At 36.4% G+C, this 18,950-nt stretch overlaps 2 protein-coding genes across 2 annotated transcripts; one reads left to right on the plus strand and one right to left on the minus strand.

Annotated features, from left to right (window-relative positions):
* The first annotated feature begins 2,184 nt into the window (after positions 1-2,184).
* Positions 2,185-2,902, plus strand: LOC128711348 (mitochondrial coenzyme A diphosphatase NUDT8). Its single transcript, XM_053806220.1, has 2 exons — positions 2,185-2,419; positions 2,475-2,902. Exons 1-2 carry the CDS (start codon positions 2,185-2,187, stop codon positions 2,900-2,902), a joined length of 663 nt encoding a protein of 220 aa, XP_053662195.1.
* Positions 2,903-4,228: 1,326 nt separating this feature from the next.
* LOC128714347 (chloride intracellular channel exc-4) lies at positions 4,229-16,822 on the minus strand. Its single transcript, XM_053809593.1, has 7 exons — positions 16,751-16,822; positions 10,855-10,956; positions 5,931-6,095; positions 5,616-5,858; positions 5,411-5,521; positions 4,946-4,963; positions 4,229-4,309 (listed from the first exon to the last, which is right to left on the minus strand). The coding sequence occupies exons 1-7, from the start codon at positions 16,820-16,822 to the stop codon at positions 4,229-4,231; spliced, it is 792 nt and encodes a 263-aa protein (XP_053665568.1).
* Positions 16,823-18,950: the final 2,128 nt, after the last annotated feature.

Genomic DNA, 18,950 nt, shown 5'->3' on the forward strand with positions numbered 1-18,950 from the left:
GTGATATATTCTACAAATAATTATTAAATTTCCCCTTCTCAAATGATACACGTCCTATACGCTTGAACCGCTTTAACTGTAGTTATAAACGTATGACCCCACACCCACAAACGTCAAATTATTGGAAGAAGAATTTTGCGGAATTAATCGCTAATATTCAACCTTGTCTCCTTCAATAGCCTTGATTTTACAGACGCCTCATATTGTAATGACGTTTACCACGAGCTTATCAGGTGCTGTCACACTTAAAATTATTGTGATTTTTTGTAATCATTGCATTTTAAAACGCAATGTAACTACAATTTGGTTAAAGATTTCAGAAGCTTTAATGCAATTCAATTTACGAAGTAGGGTAAAAGATTTTTGGGCAAAAGATTTTTGGGTAAAAGATTTTTGGGCAAAAGATTTTTGTAGTCTCCCCCTATAGGATTTGAAGCTACCCTGGACATATTTGTTGCCCTATGATCTCAAGTTGGTCATGGATAGGTAAAAATTCAAATTTTATGAGGTATGTTTTAATTTTTGTTTCCGTGGCTGTAATAGTTAAAAACAATGGAGGTTATGAAAATTATGAAAAATTAAGGAAATATAAAAAAATATAAAACCATCAGCGATTCACTTCTAGTATATTAATGATTTCAGGATGGTTATCATATAGTTAATAACATAACAATATTTTAAATATTTAACTTAATATCTTTAATGGGCAAAAGATTTTTGTAGTCCCTCCCTATAGGGTTTGAAGCTACCTTGGACAAAAATTTGACATGACCTTATGGGTTGCACGTAGTTATGAAGGAAAACAAAATTAAAATGAAAGTGTTTTTATTTTTTGGTTTTCGTTGCAGTGGTGGTTTTAAACGGTGATTTAAGGAAAGTAAGGTGTAAGTTAAGAAAAAAAATTAATACATATAATTTATTATTTATCAAAAGCATTACTGCTTAAAGATTTTACTCCCGCGAAGCATGAAATTTTTATTATAATTTGTCTAAAGATGTAGTAAACAGTTATGCAAGGGAATATTCCTAATAAATTTAGCAAAGTCAAATAAATATATGTTTCAACAAAGTTTTTTCATTAAAGATATTAAGTTAAATATTTAAAAAATTGTTGTTAACTATATGATAACCATCCTGAAATCATAAATATATTATAAGTTATTGGCTGATAGTTTTATGTTTTTTTAAATATTTCCTTAATTTTTCATAATTTTCATAACCACCATTGTTTTTAACTATTACAGCCACGGAAACAAAAATTAAAACATACCTCATAAAATTTGAATTTTTACCTATCCATGGCCAACTCGAGCCCATAGTGCAACAAATATGTCCAGGGTAGCTTCAAACCCTATAGGGGGGGACTACAAAAATCTTTTACCCCAATTTGTCTATGTATCTATGTAAGTAGGGTAGCTTTAAACCCTGTGGGGGGGGGGGGGGGGACTGCGGCTCTGCTTTTGGAACTGCGGCGCTCCATGGCTTATTCATTTCCCGCACTGCAGTTTGCATTATAAACACCAGTTATGTAACAAATGTCAAACTGTCAACAAAATGTAAATATTATATGCTCTTCCTACGGTACGGCATAATTCTTGAGAATATTTTTATTTTACCAGTGTGTTAATAGTTTTAGCTAGTTCAAATTACTGTAAATAACACGTGAACAATTTACCTGAACTTAAGCATACTTTTGCAGTTGATCTCTTTTTCCATTCTTAGTTAATATATATCACATGACCTTTGAAAAGAAAGCGTGTAACCGATGGCGTCCGTACACGATAATGCGAAATTAAAATGATTTTAAATACAAATAGATGCAGAAATTTTGAAAATAATCTGGCAGCGCTATAAAAATAGTGCATCTGTTTATACAATACCTATTTGAAAATAGATTTGGTGAAACTCTTCTACCCCTACGACCTAGGTTTCTACTTTTAGGATAGCTGAAAAAAAATCATGGTATTAACATAGGGAATAGGGAATCTTCGTATAAGTTCTCTAACTAAATGTGTTAGACAATAATATTATATAATTTAAAAATTATAATTGATCCAATTGCAAAATATGTTGGTTCCTAATAAATGCTTGAGACACTTGATATAATTGATTGTCCATCGGTTGATTACACGTGTACAACGTGTGTTTTTTTAACACTCACAGATACTCAACCGACTTAATAAGATGTTGAAGAAGACTTCAGAATTGTTACATCCTGAGCTGCTAGCAAATGTTGTTCAACAAGCAGAAATTGTTTCTCGCTTTCAAGCTCTTCCAAACCTACGTTTGAACAAGAAACCGGTGAAAAAAGAAGCATCTATACTGATTCCCTTGTGCCTTGTAGATGACAGAATCAATCTACTATATACTCTACGATCAAGCAAGTTGCGTAACCATCGCGGACAAGTTTCTTTTCCAGGTAAGAATGTAAAAGTACGTTTATGAAATTATACAATGTTTAATTTGTATTGTAGGTGGCATGAAGGATTCAAGAGATCTTAGCTATGAAAGCTGCGCGGTACGAGAATTCGAAGAAGAAACTGGCGTTTCGAAAAATTTCGTCCAAGTTTGGGGACGCGGGAAACCCATAATTCCATACGCTGGACCGTCTATTACTCCGATCGTGGGTCATATTGTTGATTTTTCTATGGACAAACTACGGCCCAACTCTGATGAGGTAGCCAAAGTATTCACGGTGCCCATCGAGACGATTTCATGCAATCATAACCGAAAACACACCCAATTTCGGTCCAATTACACTATGCCTGTTTTCCAAAATGGAGATGATACCGTGTGGGGAATTACGGCAATTATTACCCATCTATTTCTTGTCGCTTTATTGCCGGGAGCGTATAACGCTCGATTACCATTCATAAAGAAATATGAAGCAAAACTAACGTAAAACCGATTATGTGAACTAATCCTCTTTCTCTTCTTGGCGCAACGACCTACTAGGTCATCCATGCCATTTCTGACTTACTAGACTTATTTTACCTCGTAGCCGGATAGTCTGTCGTTGCTACGCGGGATTGGTCCGGATGGGATTTTGGTCCGATCAGGCGTGGGAAGATCGGCGCCGCTACCATCATGCCACTGGGTCATCCCTAACACAATTAAATAAAGCATTCTTTCATTTTATCATTAAACATTGATGAAATACGAATATTTTCTTGTTAAACTTATACATTCAATTGCATTATACCTGGGAAATCAGAGTTTCTACCAATGAATTTCTTAACATTTCGAGTGTATGCTGATTTTTTTTATTTCTTTTAGATATTTTTAGGTGCCAATAAACATAAAGTTAATGTATCGTTAAAATAAAGAAAACAAAAAGTCGCCGTAGGCACTGTATGTTCACGCACCGATACCGCAGAAATAGTACTAAAAATTTGTGGCAACATTTTTCCTGCTACTTGACTTCATTACAATTTGAAACAATGCACTCTTCTAGGCTCGAGCTGCATATAGGACTCGTGTTTATTTCAGGCTTACCAATCAATGATAAAAATAAAAAAAGACAACTAAAATGCCTTTGACAAAGTGGGCTGTAAGTAAAACTTAACATGCGAACTAATAAAGATGTAAAGCCTACCACAATTCAATCAATTTACATAGCTATTTCCTATTATGCTGATGCTATGCTGCTTTGATTTCTCGTTGGCGTGTAGAAAGAAAACTGGTCATTTCGTTGTTGGCTTATTTACTCCATTTTGTTTAAATTTGCTTAGTCCATTCTGCATGCTGGGTCAATCGTAACTATGTTTCTATAGTTAATCATTACGGTTGTAAACATAGTGCAGTTAATTTGCTTACACCGTTATCGATTACGAAGTTATACATATTGCATGAGTGCAAATGTGTAATCGGTTTTAAATTCAGAATTCAATTTTACTTTTGATTACATGAAACACTGGATGTGCTATTAAGGCAAACCATTGATATAAAAGGCAGAAACGTGCTTATTTGTATCCCATTTACCGCTCTCCAACACTAGGCATGGTATATATGAAACTTAAAAAAGAATAAAGTAGCACAAAATGAATAGTACGGACACTTGCGATGTTATGGTTCAAATTGGTCCAAGCAAGCATTACTGTAGTCATTAGACTTTGGAATTAATCGTCTAAAACTATTCATAATGCCTAACTCACTCTCTCTACTTCCATACTGCACAAGGTGTAGATATTTTGTTGATATCTTTTTTTACAGCTAGTTATTGTCTCCATTACTGCTCATTCAAATCAACGGGGATTGATGTGGTGAATGTTGGCGTCTCCAGTTCTTCGTGTTTTTTCATTTTCAACATCTGGAACAAATGAAAACAAAGTATATTAATAATCAGTTATCAAATTCAATATTACCTTTATATAACTCTTACATACACAGCGTGAGGTTAATCTAGTGTTCTACATCTACCGTGCTAGTATGTTATGCCATACAGCATTGTATATGCCTTATAGCATGTGAGGTTGATTGATATTACGCATATATTAGTTACCTACATCTGATATACAAGTTTCTATTGTCTATTTACAACATTGGGTGTTTTCTTCGAAATAAATGCTACAATTTACGAACAGCTTAAAGTGTGCGACCATAATCTATGTGCAATAACCGTAAAACAATCCCAAAACAATATTCAACATTCTTTTATAACAAAAAATGAGCAAAAACTTAGCACCTACATATAAGGAAACGTATAAAAGAACTCTGAAGCAGTTGGAGAAAAATTATAATAAATCTACTAATGTATTTGAAAAGAACAGAAGAACACATTATTAACACAGAATAAAAACAAACAGATACGCAACAAACAGTAAGCTCCCAGTAAATATCCAGGTACGCATGTGCACGTAAGGTTTGCAGCAAAACAAAATACGAATTGTACATAATAACCATATATAGATATACATGACATGTAATAATATCATACAAAACGTACCTTAATGTCACCTTTTGCCTACATTGGACAGGCACGATGAGAATACAATGGACGTTATTAATCACATCATAAGAAGTTATGTGTCTCCCCGTTGAGAATGGGAGAACGAAGAAATGGCACGCATCGTATATAAGAGTATTATCGAACGACAAAGATAGTATATGCGTGAATGGGAAGCGGGAGTGACGTCCACAACATAACAAAAAAAACCAGTACGACAATGAAAAAATAAAATAGATAACTTGGAATTATTCTTTTTTGAAATGATTTTGTTTGTACGGCGCAAATATTGTCTGTGGATTAATTTAAGCTGATGATACTACACATGAGGTTGTTATGTTGTTTATTTTTATATATTCAATAGTAGTTACGCGGTTACAAAAATGAGTAGATTACAATAATGTAAAGGCGTAGAATAATGTTAATTATAGAGAAAATATACTACATTTTCTCTAAGCCACATACCTGTTGCAATTTGTAATGATTTATAATATCCTGATCAGCGGGGCAAGACTGCGTAAATGCATCTAACTGATACATATGGTACATGTATCGCCATAACGCAGTTAAATGTTTCTAAAAAAAACATATACGATGAATATTCACTGTCCAACCAACTTGGTACGCTTGGAACTATTGGACGATAAGCATATTAAAAAAAATCACTTACTGGTATATCGAAATCAACAAAATATTTTCCAGCCACTCTGATATGCTGCAGCCGCGGCATCAGCTCGCAATCGAAACAGCACATCGTGTCACCAGTAAGGAAGCGGGTGCCTCTGGCTGCCAGGTGATCATTAATCTTTTTCAAGTGAACCAACAGCGAGTTATTCTTGTTCTCGTCCTTTTTCACCAGCATCAACTTTAGCTTGGAGTACAAATTTTCTATCAATGTGGCTACCTCTTTGTCCTGAAAAAAGAGTAAAAAATGAATGAAATTTAATGTCAGCGACATGAAAAAAAATTAATTGACTATCTTTACCTGTACAAAAAGATTATATCCACCTGGCACCGATTTCATTATATGGCGCTCTATCTTCTCATTCTCAAGTATGGCTAACCCATTGTCTATGAGAATCGGAGGATGTGTGGCCTCGAAGTTAGTGCGAAAGTCTGGTGGAGGTTTCTGCATACACACTGTCGTCACCTGATAATGAGTTGGATTGAAAATAAATCGATATGAAATCATTTCACAAGCAATGTTGTAACCATTTCGTATCGTCAATTACATGGACTAACCGTAGTTCATTCCATACAATATTCGATCAGGGCTGTATTACGCTATGGTCATATAAATCATCAGAAACTACGCTAAATACGTTTTGTTGGTGTGACAAAGGATAGAATACTTCATCATAGTGTTTATTTACAAAATGCTTCATGGGCACTTAGGAGAGGCAATTGTCCATGGTAAATGAGGTTCATACGCACATAACACGAGCATAAAATTGTGATGACCCCAAATGCCCTCAAAAGTGAAGAATTATTTACTTTTCAAAGCTCTTCAAATGTACTATAGAATGCCTATCAAGGTGGTAAACGAGTCCTCATTGCAAAGTTTTATGCAATTATGCCCTAAATACGTAAAGTTTAGTGGCAGATAATTGTTAAACACAATATAGCCAGTCCCCGAGATATGCTGTTATAGCGGACCGCTATAACCCGGGAAAAATCCGCGTATACTTCAAAGTTAGATAGTTGACTTTTTCTCTGCACTTAGTTTATTTAGCAAACCAGGCTACTTTTTGATAGAATACATTAAAATAAACTACAAACAAATGACTTATATGATACAAAATATAACTTATATTTATATGACAAAGTAAGCTATTTTAGACCAATTTTACACCTTTTTGCTTCGATTTTGTGCTATAAACTAACTCAGCTGTCAAATTTCCAAAAACCACGTATGTCCACGTATCCGCGAATAAGAGGAACGTATCTCGTATCTCGGAGACTGCCTGTATCTCCGAATCCAAGTATAACCGAGCAATCAGACGGTGCAGAAATGTCTCGGAGAAACGAACTTTTTTGCTGGATTGAGCCAATTCAAAAAGTCTCGGAGAAAAAGTCTTCAAGCAAATTGTCACCGTCTAATTGCACGGTAAGAGGGACCGCGTATCTCTGAGACTACGTACTAGCAAGTACTGGTAACTAGAATCAAGTAATTTCCATTAAATACAATGCACTGTCAATCTAGTTTTATCGAGGGTATTATAAGGTCGATTTTCTGAGAAAAATTGTCTTGAAAATATTCGTGTCAAAAACGGAAGATTTATATTATTCCTTCTGTTCGTGTTGTCAGTTTGTTAAATGATCTTTAACGAAAGGCAAACAATTAAATTAGAGATGTGCACGATGAGTAAGTGTGAGTGAGTGATTTGAAACCTTCGACAGAGTGAATGAGTATGAATCAGCAGAAGGAGTTTTTATGACTCCTTTAACCACTCTTTAGCGTGATTATAATTCCGTGATAATATAATTATAATTATAATTCAGAGTGATTATAATCCAAAGAGTGGTAAAACAGATTTACGCACTCCTGAGTGAGTTTCTAGTCGGCACAGAGAGTGAGAATGAGTTTAAACGCACAGGAGTGGTTAAAACAATAGTGCAGTGTAATATTTTTTAATGAATCTTAAAAGAGTGAGTAAAGGTTTCAAATCTTTAAACCCACTCTTTGACTCTGAATCAAATCATTGAAAAGAGTGATTATTCTCATCTCTATTTCAAATACACTACCAAGACTTTGTATTTGCTAACACAAACGGAGACCCGCGTTTCTTACACTGTTTTCCGTCAGCTAATTGTAACGGAAAATATCCACCAGCCAAAATAGAGATATAAATAGGAAGATGTTTTTTAATATATGGACTTTTCATCGCATTTCATCGAAAAGTGTCGGAGAAAAAAGTCTCCGATACAATACGATACAATTGCTCAGTCAATGTTATGCAATTACCCTTTCTATGCGGTGTCTACTATTTTCCCCTGGGAATGTTCGAATTATCGAAATTATTATAATTATCGTTCGAATTATTAATTAAGCTTTGCTAAAAAAAAACCTTTGCTCTAATGTATGTAATGTAATGTAAAAAATCTAAGACATCTAATCTAAGAATCTAAAATACAATAATTTGAAAGCCAGTCAGTGATGTTTACGGTGGTTTAATGGTCTTATTTTGAAAACAAAACTTTTCTAAGGTCGCCTCCACACAGAAACATAATACAGCCAGTCCCCGAGATATGCTGAATGAAGCCTGCCGCGGAAGATTTGAAAGCCGACCCAAACCGAGCTGAGCTTTCTAAATTTTGTCTCAAGACAACGAAGTCAAAAACTTGACGACTCAAACATGTTTTTATAACAGCAATCTGTTTGCCATTTGTTAGATTTTTCTTAAACTATCTTGTTTGTAATAGATAATTGGCCCTTATAATGTCATATTCGTTTTATTTTTTGTTTAATTTTTTTTAGAGCGGTCCGGATGGATTTTTCAATCGGCCCTGTCTTGTGGGTGAAAAAACCCTACCATCATTTGCGACGTTGTTAGGCCCAATTTACATAGATGCGATGAAATCATCTGACCAAAAGCATTATTCCAAACACTTTCTGAAGAGACCAAGTATAATTCGATAGAAAACGTTGTGTTCGGTGAAGAAACCATCATAGTAATCTTGCACGATTTTATGTGTGTGGAAAAGGTTTTTTTCGTAGAAAACCTAGACAAATGAATCCTATAATTTGTTATTTACTACAAAATTGTCTCTGAAATATGGAGCGCGAATGTTTAATACTAAAGTAAATAGAACTAATAGTACTGAAGTTCGATATGACGAAGTGAATAAGAATTGATGTGCCGCTCTACCCCCGAAACGCAACGAAAGTCAAGCGTACGTTTCGAAATTAACACATATAGGGATGGAGATTTATAAAAAAAAAAAAAAAGGTTCACTAAATAAAAGCAACATAAAGCAACCGTTTCTTTATTCATAGCCGAAAACATAAATATCGCAAAGCACAAAACGAAAGAGACCCCGGAAATATATAATACATCAACAAATTCGATGATTTCGGTCTTTTAAAATCTTCCATTAAACTAATTAAAAGACCGTCGCATTATGGTCTAATAAGTCCATCTTTGTGCTAATTTGTTACCGGGGAATTAGTTCTTTTTTTTATAACGGATGGATTTTAATGACGGTTTATCACCATTAAAAATATCATCCTTCATTGTAAAGGAGCGTCCAGACTGTACCCCATAACAGTTATACATAACAACATTTTGTTGTGTTATACCGGTTATGCGCAACAAAAACAGAATAGCGAAATGTTGAATCCGCACCACAACATATGCTCGAATTTGACATATTCGAGTTGTTTTGCAGCGGAAGCAATTTTTAAACATTGGTGATTCAACTAAGCACTGAATTAAACTGTTTTTCATTATCTGAGTGGGTTGATAATTATTATCCTGCCGAACTTATACATTTTGTCAATTTAAATTAATTGTTCATATCATTTTCACGGTGGTCTATAATAACAATACGAACTAACGCAAACGTTAAACCCACTGCGCATTTCGGTACGAAAGGGTGATTTTATTGTTGTTATTGTTGTATTGAACATATACTGACTCAACAGTATATAAAGTTACAGCACCACCATTTACAAAGCACCAAAAAAGAAAACAAATGCCCGTCCATAAAACAATCCGGGAAAACATTGGCATGGAAAATGAAAACAACAAGACCTTCAGACACGCGGATCCGCTGCTGTGAGCATGAAAATGAAATGTGAACTGTGCGTGGAAACATTTTTGTTTTTCGATTTTTTTAGTGTGTAATGATTTTTTGTTCTCGGCATTCATTTTACTTTGAACATGTGTTTAACCATACTTTTGATCGCTCAAATGATCTGTGGCGTTACCGTCCGCAGATATCACGCTAGGAGCAGTCTTCTAAGTTTGAGCGAATTTATTTATCTATTATTGAACGCATTTGTTGATTCCATCAATTCAGCAGCAGAAGGTCGAACTGTAGTTTTAATTTCCATGTTTTGCGCGGGTATCCCATCTTCTCTTCTTAAGAAAAGGCAAAAAACGCATTACCAACGAACTGTTCGATGCTACCGCGATTTCGCTTAAAGTACGCAATTTGGTGATGTTCACGATTACATCATTGCCCGTTCCAATAAGAGCGGTGTGCAATTGCTACCTGTTTCTCCGTACTTCTCCCAGCCAAGACCTGCGCGCACGCGTGCGTATTTTCAATGCGTCAATGTCAGCACGCTAATCAACAAAGCAAATGATGGGTTTTTTCAGTAGTAAGACTAAAAAATAAGACTGCTAACGCTCAATTTTCTTTAAACCCCCACGATTACTACCACCATAGTCCGCAGTGGGATGAACAGCAAATTGATAATATCATACGATTGCATACACATACAGCAAATATTAAACCTTCTATTCCGTGACACGTACTAGAAAAGTGTAAGACCGCGAGAATCTTACTACTGGAGCAATGTGTTTTGTTTAGCGAGGAAAACAGAACCGATGAAACTCGGAACATACGTTAAATACAGCACTGTGAACAAATCATGATGGTTTCATACGGTAACCCAATGGAAATGATGATTCTTATCTATTTTAAACGAATCTAAAAATAACCATTCCAATCCCACGTATAGAGTAAAAACAAAGCTATAATAATTGATTCACGATCTAATCACTGGAACCTTCCCTTTTTCATTTAGTCTATTTTGTTCTTCACTTTTTTACCATTTTAATAATACGTATTCGATTTCATTTTCAAACCATCCACCTGTATATATAAAATTGCGTTTGCTATCCGTTATGCATAAGTCGTTGCAATTGAAAAACAGATTGCTTTCAGATTGTATGTTTTACCTTCAGGCTGATCGTCTTTAACTCCGCCAGCAGATAGAGATCCATAAAGTACTCTTGGCAAAATAGGCAAGCTCCCTTCCTTCTGCCATCGATTGTGGATGCCTGAAAAAACATTACAATAAAAGTTACTTTTTAGTTTAGAATACTTAACAAATATTTAAACGATAACATTGTGCTTACTAATTAAGTGTTATCTGAGTCCGTTTTGACTGAATATATGTCAGTTATTGCCATCATAAGCATCTGTCAGTAAGGTACAGTGTAGAAATTATTTATATCGCAAAGGGGAAAACAATCAAACAGACAAAACTGAGCAAGTATTCAATTTTTAGTTGAATTTTTCTAATATTTTTGTAAATTATAAATACATTGGAATTTAAAAATTCATTTTCGGCATAAGTTTACGTTCATTCCCCCTATCATGTGTACGTGAAAAACCAGACCAACGTACGATTATCCGGCATGTAATATGGGAGAATAATTGGTGATTAGAACGCTTGGAAAATCGACTGGATTCTCACCATACTCCCATGTGCGCTAATCGCCAACACATCGAACATGTATTAAATGCGGCTTGAAAATACATAGAGCCCCACAGTCAACGATAACAGCTTTGACCAACGTGCGAGAACTTAAGATGGGCACGTGTAAATTGGAACATTAGATGAAGGCCTTCCATGCAATAGCCAGTTCCCATTGCTAAAAAATATTACATTACATAGAGATAGAGAGAGCAATACAGAGCCAGTGCAACTCTGGAAGAACAACGCCACATCCGCCAACGGTCATCCTTTAGTTTGACGTGTCCGACCTCTTGGATCGATGGTGCTGCTGCTGGAGAAAGGCCAGGTGGTCACGGGTGTGCAAGACAAACAGATTGTCGCTGGTCACGTACATTCGAATCGCCGATGGAAAAGTGAAATAGCTAACTATTTCTGAGGGAGACGAGTAACGTGTGAGTGTAAATAAGAAAGGGAAATAATGCCATTCGGAAAAAAGTCCGCCAGGGCAGATGACATCATCAGTCACTGCGGTCTATTATTTTCTTTCGTTACTCGTTTCTTTGCCGCCACTCTACCCTCTTTTGACCCTTACAGGGTATCGCTAACGTGTATAACGCCACCCACCTCCGACACTCTTGCGATGGACGGTTAGTAACCTTGGACTGATCGGTTTCTGCTCTACTGTGCACAGCAACAGACAGCGAGGAACGCTACCCCAATAGGGGTAATTGGGACGTAAAGGTACGGGGGTTACCCTTGGTGAGGGGAAGCGGGGTAGGTTGTTTGAAGTAGGAAACATCTTGTATTTGAGCAATTCCCAGAGAGTGTGAGTGCGTAAGAATGCGCCTCCATATATCAGAAGGTATTTTTGGCGCGGTTACCTGCGGATAGTTACATTGTCAACCATGCCACGCTAGTTAGGACTTGGTGTTGTTAGGCTTGTTGAGTTTAGCTCATTGACCACCATGGCTATCATGTTTAATAGCCACAAGTTTTGTATCTCAATGCACATCGCATATAAATGCTTGAACATCCAATATCAATATCTGACGACATAAATATTTAGATTTTATTAAGTATAAAATACAGAATACAATACGGAGGAGCAATCATCAAACTAGGTATTTCTTAGACGCTAATATTGCCGTAATACTTAACATACAACATTTAAGTATGTACGCAAAATCAAAATGGCTAAGTATTGCCTCTCTTAACATTGCTAGAATACTGTTTGGTACCCGTTCTTCCGTGAATAAAAAAATACTACTTGGTGCGACAATACAGGCTCGCCGCTCGTTTCTCTTCAGACGTTTAGTCATCTTTAAACTCACACGTGTCATCCACCATACGCCACCCGATAAGAAAAAGGGTGCATGGTATGCTGTACTTCGGTGACACCGATCCGAAACCAAATATTGTGGTAACTTTATCAAGTTTGCAGGAAGTTTTTACGCTTGTCTCCGCTTTCAAATATCATCGTCGTTAATATCGCAGAAGCATGTTTAAACAGGGCCATTTATGAACTTATTGAGAACACAAGTAGAGGACGTAAGATAAGATAACGCGTGAACATCATAATACTTGGCCACGTCAGACCACCACCGTTGTTCGTTTCATGATGTGTAGAGGTTCACATTAATAACAATAAAAAACCCTCAAAAAGAAGAGCAAAATGTGAACAAAATAGTGAAGAAATGCCTTACCACTACTATGCATGCATGGAATGATAGGGTAATAATAGAGATTATTTACTAAAAGTACTATGTTCATTCTAGAAATTAAGTCTCGCACTTTTTCACGTACTATAAAGTTACATGCAATAAAACTAATACCAAAAGTGAATAAAATAAACAACTAAGTCAAATAGTTCAAACCAAAACGAACTACGTATTTCAAAAAAACAAATAAAATTGCATTGTACATTTAAGGCGGATAACACAGAAATGTGTAAATAGTACGTTGATGGATTATCTTGTACCCTGGTAACACTAATGATTGGCTACACGCATGGTGGTTCTGAAAGCCTGTCCAAGACTACATGGCAACATAGACAATAAGGGTGTACACAAGAAGTACCTGAACCACATACCCGCACGTACCAGCAAGAAATAATACCACACAATGTGTGTAAAATGAACCTTTTCGTAATGAGTACGACACGAGGAATGTTAAAGATGACACATGGCACCTAATATTGCTCGACCAACAACGACATGGATTGTATATAATGTCGTTTACAAATAAATAAAATATGTTAAAAGATACTCTGGGAGCTTTATGCTTAATAGATTGACGCTAAGACAGGAAACGACACAACGCATTTGTAAGGCAAAGGAGTAACTCATAATCATAATGTTGGTGAGCAATTATAAGTGCCCGATGGTTGCACGTTTCAACATTACTATCTACTTAATGCGTACAAACAGTGCTTGTAGCCTATCAATTGATAACAATAAAGCAAGCTTTAACCTACCATCTAGAGAAAAGCGAATTGATGTACGCCTAGATGATATGTGGAGTAATTCGTTTGCTTATTTGCAGATAAAAGCAGTAAACTGTCGTGAAAGGTTCCGGTGTAAAGTCTTAAATCGTTTGAAAAGACACTACAATTGGTGCGCCGCAGTGACCTTTATGCCATGGTTTTAATTGTATACAGTCTTTTCCCGAGTTACGCGACACTCCAGTTGCGCGATTTCTAGATACGCGAATTCAAAAAAAAAAAAATACAGTTCGTGTAATTTTGTATGTGGAATTGAAATTTGTACTTGCCAAATTTCAAATTTTCCCAAAAATACGTTAAATGTTAATATTAAAGACATTAATTTTGGAAAAAAATTACTCTAATTGTCGAAATAAACGTAAAAATATCAATTAGTAATGTGCTTCGTAACGTGTAAAGAAGAAATCGATCACTGAATACTAACTATAAACGATAATATAAAGCGAATCCGAGTTACCGAGTTCGCTGGCCCGCACTATTCGCGTAACTCGGGACAAGACTGTATTGTATTTCTTCTTCTTTATCAACACAACAACCTCAAGAGGTATAATTGAACATAGCTCTAGAGAGTAATTGCAAACCACACTAGTACTGGGCAGATTCTTTCCTTAACCATAGATAAGCAATGTAAACACTGACGGTTTTATACACCCACTTCATGTAGTAACTTCAAAACGAAGACAATTTTTAGGGAGTTGATACCTTTACACTGATAGTGAATATACAGGCAGTCCCCGAGATACGCTATTATAGGACCGCTATAACCTGGAAAAAATCCTCGTATCTCAAATTTCCTCGTAAATCGAATCCGGGAGTAGAATCGTTTTTACTTTAATATTAGTTAGTTGACTTACTTCTCTGCACTTAATTTATTCAACAACCCAGGCTACTTTATGATAGAATACGTTGAAATAAACTTAAAACAAATGTTTTATATGACAAAGGAAGCTATTTTGGACAATTTTACATCTTTTGCGTTTTTGTGCTATAAAATAACTCAGCTGTCAAATTTCCAAAAACCGTGTGTCTCTGAATCCGCGTATAAGACGAAGCTCGTATCTCGGGGACTGTCTGTACTTATAATTCTTAAATTTTAAAATATATTACTTTTACTTCATCAGGTTTCATTTTGCTTTTAAACTATGAATAACAATAACTTAAGCGTAAGTAACTTTAAAACTTTTACAGTTACTTTTAGAGATGTCAGATCTCATGTGTCATTTGCCATTGACTCATTCAGTGATTGGACATCTGTTAGCAATAGTACATAATTATATTCGGGCATGAATAAACGCGTTATTTTTTAGTGAAAATAGTGACATTTTAGTGAAATCTTGACAAAAGTCTTTAAAAAAGGAAATCTGGTCAAAGTGAAATCGGAATAGTTTTTTTTCCGAAATTTTTCAGGTAATACGCAAGTATATGTTTGTTCTGTGAAGAAAATCTCATGGGATGTCTGCAGTAAGCAACGATTTTACAGAATTTAGACCATTTCCAGACGTATGCTAAACGTAGTTGACGAAGCTCAATTGATACCGCACCGAAATGCTTAAGGTATGATCAGAAGGGTGTCATATATTACGAACTACTTCCGAGTGCTGAACTCAGCCAATTCGTTTTAAGCAAAAAAAAAAAATAACAACCAGAATATTAGACTAAGTTTTCCACCACGGCAATTCTTCTGCACGTGAGTTTTTTTGTAAATGATTTTTCTCACATTATCAAGTCCAAGCACTAATTTAAAAAACAGAACACCTGGTTACGCTAAAGCAAAAATTGTATCAATGAGGAAAGATTATTAATCGTACCCATTACTTTAAATTGCCAATGTGATGTCACATCAAGAAATTGTACAATAAAGAAATACTTAACTAACTAACTAACTAACCACGGCAATTCTTGATCTCATGTAACTTCATTTTCTTCATCGGTACAACAACCTCAAGAGGTCTAGACCTACCATTTCTGGCTCTATGTGACCTTGTTTACCCGTAGCTAAATAAAAAAATGTAAATAAAATGCAATAAATCCTGCGTACGGTGGATTGGTCCGGATGGGTTTGTTGTCCGGTCCGTTCGTGTGAAGACCGGCTTCGCTACCATCATGCCACCGGGCCGCACCCTCATGATCTCATGTAACTGCTTGTGTAAAAAAAAAACAATTTGAAGAATACGGGATTCGAAATTGTAGTTCAGACTAAGCGCTCTTTCGCTTTTTTTAGTCAAGCATAGGCTTTAGATTTAGAGTTGGCTTAATTCGCTCTTAACATCAAAAGACGATACTTCATTTGGTTCGGAATACAAAATTTGCCTAAATGTTGTAAAAAAGATATATTATGTGATGTACACTTTTATAAATGAAAACTATGTAACAATTTTAAACACTACCGGGTACAATTTTGGAAAAAGAAACGCTGGAAACTTATTGAGACCTAGTATAATAATAAAAAGTCAACAAAACAAAGGAATTTCAATAACTTGTCTTTTTAATTTCACCTTCTGATCTCAGAATGATCTCAGCTTCTATTGAGAAAAAGATTGTTTTTTTTTTCAGCATAACTAGCATTAACACGATTAAATAGCACTGCAAAGGTTCAGACAAAGCGCGAATGGAACGGGAATACAGGTCGCGAATGATCGGATCATGTTGCGTAACACAACTATTTTATGATTGAACAAAATATGATGTTACTTAGATCTGTTATCTACCTCGTTTTTATTCGCTCTCTATCTCTTGAAAACCCACGTATGAAATGAATACCCTTCAAAAACAACATTTATGTTGGATTTTTCTAACAATTGAAGCAAAGCTCACTGGATTTGATCGGCACTGTGAGATCTTGTGGCTTACCATAATTAGTAATATTGCAATGTCGCCGAAAAAAAATATTTACCTTAATGATCAGTTCTATTTCGGGCACCGAACCATTCCGGTTGGCTCCATTATCTTGGCCTTCGTCGGACATCGCAGTTGTTTGAATTTTTGCCGCTCTTGTTGCCTCCTTCGCTATTGCGGTGTTGAGATACTTTGTGAAATGTGATTTCTGGTCGTAAAAACTTTCTCGTATTGCTGCTGGATACCGATGGGTGTTGTATTGGGCTGAACGGAGAATGTTTGATAAAATTAGATGTTGATTGATTGAAGTTTACTTTGAATACACCGTTCATTGTGCTGTGCACACGGACGAGGGCACAGTGTTATTTTTTTCCACCACACTTTCTCCTCTAAAGACCGTATTTCGCTTTCACCGCGCTAGATCGGGTAAGTTTGAAAAGGCTGAACGGTGGGAGAGTGAACGGTTCGGATCAAAATTGTGAAACGAAGAAGAAAGCAGATGAAGGGCGATGTAGTACGGAAAGTACCTTTTAGTACGACTGCTTGTCGATATGCAGATCCCGAATACCGTTCACTCTATATTAGGCGAGCAACTTAAGAGAATCAAACAAGAAAGATGCATGCAGAAAATCTGCATGTCCAGGTCCTTCTATTCAATCATTCAAATCTTTCTGCTATGCTCGTCAAACAACAACAAGTAGAAACAAAACGGAACCCTACGTTGTAACTAACAATAACAAAATACAGTTGACTAATGCTCACTGACTTTTTTCTTTGTTGAACCTGCCAACCTCGTAAAGCAAAAAGCAGAAAAAAACATCTGTACACAACACCAACTTCCCCGAACGCTTGGGTGCTGCTGCCTTCACACGGATTCTATTACAAAACAACCATCCTGGGCGCATCTCATTCCCGCCCGTTCAATATTGCATTATATGTTTTCCAGTTCAACGAGTCCAAAATGCACTTTAGCCAACAGCGCACACTTTCCGCTTGCGTGATCAATTTCTTCACTTCACTTCGAAAGGCACCAACTCACACACAAACACACTCGCGCCGTGCGCAATAGCAAGGATGACCAAAGGCCGGACGCGGAATGATGACTATGGAGATGCGGCGGGTTGTGATTGTTCCTCCACGGTGGCGTGATGGTGTGTTGTGTGGCAAAATATTGCCACCCTATTGCGACTCTGGTGATATTCTGGAATTTAACTATGGCGATACGCGACCCCAACACAAAGACACACCACCGAAACCGACGCTAATTTATTTTTTTTAAATCCCGACGCCGTCCAGACACACACTAGTGTCGACGCGGTTCCTAACATCAGCATCATGTTTTAATAAAGCGGAAGGAGTTATAAATTGATGAACGAAACGGAATGCAACTGCGAGTTTCTTTATTATAACTACCACATCAAATCATATAAAACAAACACATAAATCACTCACTAAAAGCAGTAGAACCAGCAAGTGATATCGCAACCTTTTGTGCTTCAAGTGCCGTACGCAATTAATGGTGCACTGCTAGCGCAAATACACAGTACGCTCACCATTCAATTGAGCTAGAGGCGGAGCGGGAGTCGTGCACTGACAGTTCCGGAACCTTCTGAACAAGCAGCTCTCAACGGATAGAAGAAACGCCCATGACAGATCCCAATCTGCAAAGATCCCACGAAAAGACCGATTTCTTTTGTTTATATTACTGGTTAGCGAGTTCACTTGTTTTTTGAGTATTAGGCGTAAGTTTACTATGAAATCATATTTATTCCTTATTGTACAATTTTTTTTTTTCGGTAGAACGGCCTGGCCGTATCTTATTGTACAATTTTACACGTATGTTTTATTGACAATCATTCGAGTTTTCAATGATTGTCTATTTTAAGCCTGCAACCGTTGGCTTTACTTTTGTTGATGTTGGTAGCTTGGGCGTTGGTTTGCTGTCATGCCTTATAAAAGCTAAAGAAGAAGAAGAAGGCCGAGTAAACAAGACCAACAGATCTGGACTCATAAATTAACGCGTTTTTATCGCTTAACCTTTGTTTCAATGACCAAAAATACACACTTACTTCTATAACCACCTACCTGGGTTGGTCATACATTTCGTATGGGAGTTTGCACCTTTTCGCGTTGAAATGCGGATCTCTTCAGTTTTAGCTGATGGAAGGGGGTAAAAGATTTTTGTAGTCCCCCCCTATAGGGTTTGAAGCTACCCTGGACATATTTGTTGCACTATGGGCTCGAGTTGGTCATGGACA

This window comes from Anopheles marshallii, chromosome X (genome assembly GCF_943734725.1).
Source record: "Anopheles marshallii chromosome X, idAnoMarsDA_429_01, whole genome shotgun sequence".
Classification (NCBI taxonomy): domain Eukaryota; kingdom Metazoa; phylum Arthropoda; class Insecta; order Diptera; family Culicidae; genus Anopheles; species Anopheles marshallii.